General features: G+C 64.4%; 1 protein-coding gene across 1 annotated transcript; it reads left to right on the forward strand.

Moving 5' to 3' along the window:
* The first annotated feature begins 1008 nt into the window (after positions 1 to 1008).
* LOC114892830 (carbonic anhydrase 15-like) lies at positions 1009 to 3980 on the forward strand. Its single transcript, XM_029218140.1, is given in 7 exon segments — positions 1009 to 1074; positions 2949 to 3041; positions 3338 to 3437; positions 3520 to 3686; positions 3768 to 3797; positions 3799 to 3919; positions 3922 to 3980. Coding segments are annotated over 7 exon segments (636 nt in total).
* Positions 3981 to 11165: the final 7185 nt, after the last annotated feature.

Raw genomic sequence — 11165 nt, forward strand, 5'->3', positions numbered from 1 at the left:
GTTGGGGCCGAGGGACAGGTGCAGAGGTGGCTGTGTGGAGGAGTTGGGCCACCTCTGGAAGCCAGGGCAGGCGTGGGGTTCTGAGACACCTATCCCTTCCGTTCTCTGGTCGTGGTCTTTTCAATAATTTCTCAGTTCCTGATGTGAGGAAAGAGGGCGCCCAGGGGACTCAGCCTCGGGTGGGTCCTCGCGCTGGGCGGGCAAGGGGTTGGTTTAGGAACGGCACTGGTGCGGCCCCTGGGGGCTTGGGGAGGCGGCCCTCGGGCCTGAACGCCTGCGGGGCGGCGGGCGGTCCGGGCAGCACCGCGGACAGCGCCTTGGTGGGGGGCGGGAGGTTGGGGCGCGGCCCTCGCGCTTGGGAAGGCGCGTCCGCCGAGCGCATTCCGGTGCGTCGTCGTCTCTCCTGGCCACTCGCGGGGCGGGGAAATCGGAACCCCGCTTTCCAAGAGAGCGATTGGGGCTCGGGCCACAGCCTGGGGTCCGCTGGGCGCCGGGACCTCCGAAACTGCTGCGGAAGCCGGGGCGGAGCGGAGGAAGCAGTGGCTTCCCAGACCCTTTGGTCCGCAGGGGTGCGCTGGTAGGAAAGAGGCTGTGGTCTTGGGGCGTCCTCCCCACCCCAGGCCCCCAAGTCAAGGCACTGGAATCCAAGGTGCCATTTCCCTCGAACTTCGTCCTTTCTGGTGGCCTTGTCATGTCACTTCTGGTCTCCAGACTCCATTTCCTCGTCTGTAAATGGGCATAATAATAGCATCCACCCACCCAGGAATAGTTGGGGTGTGGGGGGGTCCGTGAAAGCGTGCAGCTTGGGTCGACGCCGGCGTTTGTTGCTGGCAGCCGTCCCTGCCCCGGTATCAGAGCGAGTGCCTGGCGAGCTCCAGCTGTCTCCCCACTGGAGGCGCCGCCCCTCCGACCCTCCCCGCGCCTGGAGCCCCCAGGACTCAGCCACGCCCCTAACTCACCCCGCTGGTAAATTCGCCGCCCTCGCTGGTTTCCACTTACTGCTGCACCATGCGGTCCCTGGGCTTGGTGCTCACCTTCCTTGCCGTGCCGCTGGTGGTGCGCACCGACTCGAGGGTGAACGCAGGACCCTGCCTTTCTGCTCTGCCTTACCCTCCCTGGACGCTCCCTCTTCTCCGCTTTAGGCCCTGCCCCTAGTGGGGGGGTGCGACTTTTGGGGAGGAGAGGTTGGAATTGGGGTGACAGGAGAATAGGGTCTGCTTGGCATCCACTGGCCAAAGCCCTGTGCTCCCACCCTTGGACCCCGGCTGGGATGGCGCTCAGGGCCCAGATGGCCTGCGTCAGCCCAGTCCCCTCCCACCGTCTGCAGGTGCCTGGTGCTACGACTCCCAGGACCCAAATTGTGGTGAGGACAGAGTGTTGTGTGAGGCTGTGTCGCATTGGTCTGTGTCCTGTGTCCACTGCACTTCTGTGGTCTCTGCGGGTTTTCTGTCTGTAGTCCTGGGTCGCAGCGATTGGGACCCCACAGTGTGTGTATGACTGTCCCCCTCTGTGTGTGTCCGGATCTGTGGCTGCTGTGCTCTCCAGTCCTTCTGTGTGTGCCAAGCTGCTCACATCAGGCGGGACCCATAAGTGTGCCATGTGGCCAGCCCACATGTGAGCAGGTCGTGGAGGTCCCCAAAGTTGGCATGTGGCCGGGTGCCGGGAGACTTTCCCAGGCCCCTTTCCTGTGGAGCAGCTGCCTGCAGGGGCTGTACCTGTGATGGTGTTGCAAACCCTATGTCCAGGCCAGGGTTGGGGGGGTGGCAGTTGTGACCTGTCAGGTGGGTACTCTTCCCTGGGTGTGTGTGTGGGGGGAGGGCCACCTTTGTGCACCCCCATGTCTCAGCCCCCCAAGAGACCTAGACCTGTTCCACCAGGCCCCACCCACTGGAGGGAGATGGCCCCAACCTGTGGGGGCCCAGCAGTCCCCCATAAACATCGACCTTCACCGGGTCCAGCGGGACCCTACCCTTGGACCCTTCATCTTCCAAGGCTATGACTCAGCACCTCCAGGTCCGTGGACGCTGGAGAATCATGGTCATACAGGTCAGCACCCTGGGTCAGGCTCCCCCTCCCACAGACAGGGACAGCAACCCCCTGCACAAGGATCAGGATCCCCACACAGGAGATGAGACACCCTACAGAGACCAAGGACCCCCCCCACAAGGAGGGTCAGGAACCCCTACAGATGGATTAAGAGCTTCTACGTAAGGATGGGAACGCCCCCACAGGAATCAAAATTTCCATAAATGGCACAGGAAGCTCCACACACAGTGGTCAAGACATCCCCCAATGGAGGTCTGGAACCCCCACATAGAGGTGCCAGGAACCCCCTACCAGTAGCAATCAGCCATTGTCCCTGAGGCCCAGAAGTCAGGGCGTACCCAGAGGTCAGAACTCCTGGAGTCAACCCCCAACAATCCCATAGCTGAGGTGGATCAGGACCCCCGCCACGGGAGGCTGCCTTCTCCCCTCCGTGCAGGGTCAGGGGTTTCCACTGCAGTCTGTGGAGCCCCACTTGGTCGGCCAGCAGAGGGGCCTGGACACCCAGGGTGTCATAGTTCCAAAGAGGCCCAGCCAGGGCGCAGACTGGCCTGAGGGGGTACCTTTGCTCGCACCTTGTGCCCTAATGGCACGAGGGCAGCTGAGTGGGGGAAAGAGAGGGTGTCATTTGTTCCCTCCCCCTCAGTGCTCCGCACGGACACTGGCCCGCAGGGCCTGCTGGAGATGCAGGGCGCCAGGCTGCCACCACCAGCCTAGCGTGCCCTGCAGCTGCAGTTCCACTGGCGGGGTCCCCGGGCGAGCAGGCTCAGAGCACAGCCTGGATGGGCAGCACCGCCCCATGGAGGTGGGCCTGGTCATGGGGAGGGGTGGTGGGAGTGCCCCATGGAGGCCAGGGCAGCCTGGTGGGAGTAGCTGGGTACCTCCCGTAGTCTGTGTCTCCCCAGATGCACGTGGTCCATATGAACACCCGGTACCAGAGCATAGGGGAAGCCCGAGGTCACCCTGATGGTCTGGCAGTGCTGGCCCTGCTCTTGACGGTGAGGGAGGGGCCGTGTGCCTCCTGCAGGGAGGGGGGCTGCTATGTGACAGCCTGCTTTCAAGAAAGGGGGTCCATGGGGGTCTGTAGAGGGGACAGGTGGCCTGTGTAATCTTGGGTGGGCATTGGGGCCCCTAGAGGCTTTATAGGATGAACGGGTTCTGTGAGGGGGTGTGGCCAGTGAGAAGTCGTGGACCTGCAGGGTCAATGGGGGTGGCCCTCCCCCCAGCAAACCCCCTTCACCTCTCTTCCCACTTAGTCTACCCTACACCCCCCTCAGTGTTCCCCCCTTTTAAGACCCCCGCTCGAGCCCCTCTCACTTGGAGCCCCGTTCCCAGGATCAGGATTCTGACAACGCTCAGCCGTCTGTGGTGCCTGAAGAACGTGTCCGCGCGCGGTGAGGGACGCGGTTCCCCGCGGCGGGGGCGGGGCGGCCGGACACCGGGAGATTGGTTCCAACCCGCCGCCGTCTCTCCCAGGGGCCTCCGTGAACCTGGCGTCCACCTTCCCGCTGGCCTTGCTGCTGCTGGGCGCCTCTGGCCTCTTGCGCTTCTACCGCTACGCGGGGTCGCTGACCACGCGGTGCTGCGAGCCCGTGGTGCTCTGGACAGTCTTCGAGGACACGGTCCCCATCGGGCGCGCTCAGGTACAGCCCGCGCCCCCCCACCCCCAGCCACCCTGCCCTCCCGTGCGCCGCGCCTTGACCGCCTCCGCCCCACACCCTCAGGTGGCCCAGTTCCGGATCGTGGCCCAGGCCAGGCCCCCCCGGCTCCCGCCCCGCACCTCTCATGGAGAACTTACGGCCGCAGCAGCCTCTCGGTGTACGCAGGGTTGTAGCTTCCCCCAGCGCCTCGGTCCGCGCGGCAGCCCCCAACCCGGCCCGAGGCACGGGGCTCTCCTGGGCCTGGGGCTCAGCCTGTGGCTCTGGCAGGGGCCCTAGGATGTAGACACGACCACCTTCCCGCAATAAACGACTCACAGGGTGACCTTGGCCTCCTATGGCTGGGGGGAGGGGGGGCGGCCTGGGCGCACCGCAGCTCCTACGGAGGCCTCCTGTGCCACCCTTCCCGACCCCACCACAGCCAGTCCCAGACCCCATCCAGAACCCCAGACCTCCCCAGATCCCTCTCGGAAGGCACCCCCACTCCCATCCTACACGTTATGCCTGAATCCCCCGATGAGGTGGAGAAACTCCACCTGCTAAAGCCTAAAATTACTTTTATTTTACAAACGAGCTGGCTGACCACCCCAGACACTGTGTGGTTTAGTGATGCCTCTAGCTGCCATTTCCCAGAGGCCAGGAGGTGAGAAGCTGCTGGATCCCAGCTCTGCAGCACAGAGTGGTGGGTCCTGGTGACAGGGACAGTGAGTGAAGGGCTGTCTGTAACAGGTGAGACCCGACCCAGGCAACACTCCGGGAAGATGGGCTGTGGAGTCTGATGTAGGTTGACACTGGAGAGACACTGCTGTCGGGTGACTGCCTGCCGTGACGCTACTTAAGGTAAGTGGCTTTCGTGTCACTGTCAAAGCAAAGCTGAGAGTCCAGGGGGCACTGACCAGATGCGCTCTGTCCAGGCAACGCTGTCCAGTAGAGGGTGGGCCCGACTGTCAGGGGAGTGAAGCTGGCTAGAGTTAGGCTGCTGTCAAGGGCCCACGGTAGAATGTGCTCTTACATCCAAGTGACACTGTCCTGAGTGAACCTGTGTCCAGGTGACAGTGTCCCAGCAGCCCACGTGTCCCCGGTGTCTGTCACTTGGTGTGTGAGTCACACTCTCCACCCCAGTGCATGAAGGTCCGACCTCCTCCCTTGAGACCCTTCAAGAAAATACACTTGCAACCACCTCCCCCAGACAGAGGAGACCTTGGGCTCTCCCGCTGCGCTCACTCCCGGAAGCTGACATACCCCTGGCCCGAGCCTTACCCCGCCGGGACTCCGGCTCCAGCTGCGCGGAGCCAGCCGTACTCCCCAGCCCCTTCCGATACCACAGCGCTAGCCAGCGGCGTCGGAGGACCCTTCTCGCTCCAAGCCCCGCTCCAGGAGCCACCTGGCCAGTCCCAGGTAGCAAAGCCCCGCGGCCGGCGGCGGCGCGCCAGGCCCTCGCCCCGGGCTCCCTCCCCCTGTGCTTAATCCCCGCTGCCCTGTGGGGCCCCGGCGGCGTATTCTTGAGGTTCTTCCGGGCCGGGGCCCGGCTAGCGCCGCCGTCGGCCGGGCTGTCCGAGGCGTTGTCGGTGGGCCTCGCGCCCGCGGCCAGGGCGTTCACGGTGCCCAGCGCCCGCAGCAGGGCCAGGCCGCGGAGGCCTTGGGGCTCGCGGGGGGCGGGCGGCGGAGGCGGCAGCAGCGCGCGCAGGGCGTCCAGCTCGGCCCGCAGCTCCGCGCGCAGCGCCTCAAGCCCCGCGCCCAGCTCGGCGCGCACGGCCGCCAGGCCCTCCTGCAGCTGCCGCTCGCTCACCTCCAGGACGCCCGCCGGGTAGGTGGCCCCGCCGCGCGGCTCCCCGCACACGGAGCACACGGAGCCGCGGCTGCGCACCTTCTCGGGCTCCGCGGCCCCCGCGCGGTCCACCAGCCGTGGCAGTCGGGGCGCGTCGGCCCGCGCCGCCGCCTCAGCCCGGAACTGGCACCGCAGGCGCGCCAGGCGGCCTGGGGCGCGGGCTTCGTTGGGGCTCGGCCTGTGGGGCTGCGGCCCGGGGTCCGGCCGGCGGCCCACCGCGCGCCGCAGCGCCTCGCTGGCACCGTACGCGCTGCGCACCTGGGCCCACGGGCGCCGGGGCTCTGCCGCCATCCGCGCCGCCGCTGCCTCCACCGCCGCCTCCAGAGCCCGGCCGGGCCGGAGCCCCAGCCCGTAGCCTAGCGATCAATGGGGCCCGGGAGACGCTTCGTGGAGAGGGCCTCCGGGACGGCTGTGGGAACGACCAAAGCCTCAGGGAATCTGGCCAGGGGCCCGCGGAACCCCCGCAGGGCTGAAACCTGGGCGAATGGGGCCCCGAGGAACCGGGGGAACGACGCCAAAGGCTTGAGTGTGCAGGACTTCCCCGTGGTGCTGCGCTGTCAGTGGGTCCCAACAAGGGGCTTGAACAGGCTTCTGGGCAGAGGTGATGGGGACGTGGAAGCGCTCAACCCCAAATGGGGAACCGAGCTCACATACTCTGCTCAAAGCCACAGTCCCCATCACAGTCAGGGGACGGCAGGTGTGGTCACGGCCTGAAGCCCTCCTCACTGGCTGGGGCCACCTCCTCCCATACCACAGTCCAGGCTGCTATCTCTGCACTGCTCCCCTACAGCCCACACACAACATGCACTTCTGCTCCTGAATTCAAGATCCCCATTGCTCTCTGCTGGACCCCTGCCTTCAGGAGGCTGCTGGAGGTCCAGCCCATCCCTCACTGCTGTCTGTGCACTGGCCCTGTCCTCTTCCTCCTCTAACCCAGTGACCGTCTTCACCCCCTAAGCCTTTGCCTAGGCTGTTTGTCTGGCCTGGAATGTGCCCCCTGCTCCCCCCTCGCCTGGCTGCTCCCACTCATCCCACTTCTCCAGGGCAGCCTTCCTTGACCATCTCACGCCCTACCAGGGAACTCAGGCCCCTCCCCCACAGCACCCTCGCAATCATGATTAAATGGCTCTGTTCTCTGTCCACCTCCATCCACAGTAGGATCCCGAGTACGGGCCCAGTGGTGCTGAGCGGGTTGGATGTTGGATGAAGTCCTTGGGTGAATGAATCTGGGGCTGAGAGTCCCGGGTGGGGCCACCCCACCCCTGGCCAGCTGTGCACCTCCTTTGCCTGGCATTCAAGGCCCTCACGGCCATCCCTGCTGGCTTTCCTGTCCCTCCCACCTTACCACTGCACCCCATTCATTCTCACCCTGGTGCCTTGCCACACGCACTGCCGCCCGTGCCCATCACAGAGCCGTGGGCAGTGTGCTGTGGGCCTCTCTGGAAGGCAGTATCCCCTGCCAACATGTTGTGCTCACGGCACCCAAGGGGCTAGTTAGGACTCTGGGTGCCCTGGGGCCTCCCCAGCAAATTGTGGGGAGGGAGGGCCTGGTGTGGATCCAGGCTGGGCTGGGAGGGGAGATGGCAAGACAGCCACTGGAGCCTGTGTCCCCAGGGCCCACCGGGGCCTACCCTCTCTGCAGCTCTGTGCCCATGTGTGCGTGTGTGTGTGAGATTGGGGGTGCCGTCGACCCTGTTCTTGGGCAGCCTTGGCCCCAGGCCACTGTGAAGAGGCCTGGATCCCCTCGGTTCATTCATTCATTGGAGCCTGTTGCTCTGGAAGGTGCAGGGAGATGGGAGAATTTGGTGCTCTGTCAACCTCTCTGACCCTCCATTCCTGCTGAGTCACCTGGCTCCTCAGGACCTCCAGCCTGTGGCTCTGCTGCTCCCTAGAGCCTTGTTAACTATACCTGCTACCACCCTCCCCTCCATAATTAAAGTACGACTGACACAGGAGCCCTGCATTTCTCTCCAGGCCTGCTGGAGCCCGGCTGTGTGACCCGAGGGCTCTGCCCTCTCTGAGCCTTACCTGTGAAACGCAGGAGGCCCTCAGGTCCCCAGGAGGGGACGGCAGGGAGGCCGAGAGGGTGGGAGCGGGTGTGGGAGGGACTCCAGATTTGCTGACCAGCAGTTAGGGATGTGAGAGCCAGGAGGGCCTAGAGTGGGCTGCCCAGGCAGCCTGGGCCTGGGGAAAACAGAGGCCAAAGGAGGGGGTGTGATAGGAGCAGAGACAGACTGAGAGGGGAGGCCCTGGGGACCCCATGGGTCCTGAGGGGAGTTGCAGATGTGTTGGTTGGGGCACACAGGCAGGGGTGGTCAGCACGACTCTGATCCCCAGAGGTCAGAGGTGAGGATCAGGAAGCAAGGTGTGGTGACCCTGGCCACATGTTCATCAGTGGAGAAGCCAGGGCGCAGGTGAGACCTGCAGTGCGGAGCCAGGTTGGAGTGCCCTGGCCGGAGCTGGCTGGTCAGAGCCAAATGGCTGTTGTCCCTTCAGGGGACAGAGCTGCTGGGTGGGGGGCTGCACACAGGCCTGCTTTCCAGGTCCTCCCAGAAGCTCCTCACAGCCCTGGAGCCAGGCTGCCAGGGGGCTCCCTGTATGGGGGGGCTGACAGGCCCAGCTCCTCCGCAATCCCGTCCCTCTCTGTGTGCCAGGGGCCAGGCCAGCCATTTCTGTGGGAAGCCACCGACCCCCCCAGGCTGTCCGCAGCCAGGCTCTGTGCCTTCAGGCCAGCCCTCCCACCAGGCAGGGTGGGCAAGTAGCTGCTCATTAACTCAGGGAGGAGAGACCGCCCTGGGCTCAGCCTCTGCCCAGAGAAGGGGGTGGTCACTCCCTGTGACTTCCCTGGGGTCACCCTTGCAGTCTGTTGCAATTAAACCCTGGCAGTCACCTAGGCGGGAGGTTTTCTTTCCCTGAGCCTGAGGGCAGTCGGGAGCCAAGAGGGCATTGCATGTTGGAGGAGCTCTGGTTGCCTTGGGGGGTGGGTAGGGAGCAGCCATGTGACTGCAGCCTCACAGTCCTCAGGGGAGCATCTGGTAATGCAGGTCCCCAGGTCCCCAACTGCATGAGGTAGAGGGGGTGTGGGTGCTGAGGGCACAGAGGTCTTTGTCTTCTGCAGTTGAAGCCCCACCAGGTTCTTGGCAAAGCGGGGGATGTGGCGAGGCAGGTGGCAGTCCTGAAGCCGGCGGGATCTGAGGGCCTGTGTTGGGGGTGGGGGACACACCAGGCAAGGGCCCAAGGGGGACAGGGCCTCTGTGCAGGCCACCCACCGGGTGGGATGGGGTTTAGTTTTGGAGCTGGTCCTGGAAGGGGCGGTGTGGCCCGGGGCTCTAGGGTAGGGGCTGTGCTCTCCCTCTGGCCAGACTGGCTGGGCCTTTGGAGGGTGAGCAAGCCGTCTTGGCGGGGGCCTGGACCGCGGGCCCTGGGCTGTAGGGAAGGGAAGGCTATGGTGCCCTTGGGCCCCCAGGGTGCAGGCCACGTTGTGGGACCTCGGTGGACTAAGCCAGCAGGTCTGGCTCAAGCCATCGCTCAGCACAGTTCTGGGCAGCTTCATCCTGCCTCACGGGCCACTGGTGGTCCCTGTGGCCTCGCCTGTCTCTCCCCACCCCACCCCCACCCCTGTCAGAGCCCAGGACGAGTCTCTGCTGGCCAGGAGATGGTGAGGGCGCAGAGGCGACAGAGGCAGGAGGGCGTGCAGCGGCCAGGGGAGGCCTGAGTCCTGAGGTCCCTCCTTTAAAGACAGGGTCAGAGAGGGGAAGTGACTCAATCTGGATCCTAGTGCTGGAACGGGGCTTCCTGTGGGCGCTGGACTCGGGCACACCTTGCCCCTGAACACCTCCTGCTCATCAGGCCCTGGAACTGTGCCATGGCCTCCTGGTGGCTCTAGCTACCCAGGCGTTCCCTGGGAACTGTTCTGGGTCAGGTGGCTCTGTGGGGGGCAACTCATTACCCGGTGTTGACCTTGCCTGACCTCAGTAATGAGTTCATTACCTGGTAATGGCTTTGTTTGCCTCATCCTGGCGTCAGCAGCCTGGAGTAGCTCTGATCAGTCTGGGCTGGGCCCCTGGCCCCCCAACCTGCCCCAGGTGGGGCATCAGGCATGCCAGCATCTGTGTGTGCCCCGAGGGCCCAGCCTCGGCTCTCAGTGGGACAAGCTCCCCAACCTTGGGCAGCTGAGGCCAGTCACCACTCTGTGCATCACCCTTCCACCCACAGATGGGGCAGAGCGGGGAGGGCCGCCTCGGATGGGCACACTGCCCATGCAGGGGTCCTCGGGGTCCCCCTTCTCTTGCCAGCTGAGCCGGGGTCTCCATTCGACTGGCCCCTGGGATGGACCTCGTCTCATCATTCCTGGTGAACGGGACTGGGCCCCATCAGGAGCCCCTCCACCTCCCTGTGGCCAAAGGTCACCTCTCTGTCCTCATCTTTGATCTCTTAGCAGCACTGACAGAGCTGGCTGTGCCCTTCCACTCACACCCTCCCGGCCACCCCAGACCCTGGCGATTCTTGCTGCTGCACTGGCCCCCCAGACAGAGCCACCACACCCCCACTGGCCTCACTTCTCCAGTCCTTGGCTTTGGCCCTGACCCTCTCGGGCAACCTGTTAAACCTACGTCTGGGGAGTTCCCTGGTGGCGCAGTGGTTAAGAATCTGCCTGGCAACACAGGGGACACGGGTTTGATCCCTGGTCTGGGAAGATCCCACATGCGGCGGAGCAGCTAAGCCCATGTGCCACAGCTTCTGAGCTCTAGAGCCCGTAAGCCACAACTACTGAGCCCATGTGCCACAACTACTGAAGCCTGCACGCCTAGAGCCTGTGCTCTGCAACGAGAAGCCACCGCAATGAGAAGCACACATACCACAATGAAGAGTAGCCCCCGCTCGCTGCAACTAGAGAAAGCTGGTGCAGCAACAAGGACCCAATGCAGCCATAAATAAATAAATAAATAAATAAATAAATGTTCCTATGAGGGAGGAGTCAAGATGGCAGTGTGGGAAGACGCAGAGTTAGCATCTCCCCACAACTAGGGTGCCTGCCGGGCACTGGTGGGGGACTCTGACCCCCAAGGAGACGGGAGGAACCCCAAAGTGAACCGGTAGGACATAAGTGGAGGCCAGGCAAGATCAGCGCCCCTGAGGCTGGAGAGATCAGGAGAGGCAGGCGGGAGGGGCCCTGAGGGAGGAGCAGGAGAGGAGCAGAGGGTGTTAACCCCACCCATTTGGGCATGGGGAGCCTGCCGAGCTCCCAGGCTGGTCCCCTGCCCTCCAAGCTGCCTCCAGGCTGTGTGGGTCCTTGGGGGCATAGGAGGGAGGACAGGGAGATCAGGACGCAGGCAGGAGAGGAGTGGAGGGTGATTGCCCTGCCCACTTGAGTCCAGGAAGCCTGCTGGACTCCCAGGTGAGGTCCCCTTCTCTCTGAGACCTAGGTGGGGGGCACCCTGGGTCCCTTCTGTTCCTTGAGCCTAAGTCCCACCCCCCACAGCCCCCACGGCCATTTCCAGCCTTGTGAGTACTGAGCATTGGCCCTGCCCACCGCCCAAACCTCACCCTTGCTTAGGCCCCGCTCTGCACATCCAAGGCCTTTCCTCGCCCACACACTTTTTTTTTCCCTTTCCCTCCTCCTCTTTTTTACTATT

This window comes from Monodon monoceros, unplaced genomic scaffold, assembly GCF_005190385.1.
Source record: "Monodon monoceros isolate NGI ecotype Baffin Bay Population unplaced genomic scaffold, NGI_Narwhal_1 Super_Scaffold_1, whole genome shotgun sequence".
NCBI classification, from domain to species: domain Eukaryota; kingdom Metazoa; phylum Chordata; class Mammalia; order Artiodactyla; family Monodontidae; genus Monodon; species Monodon monoceros.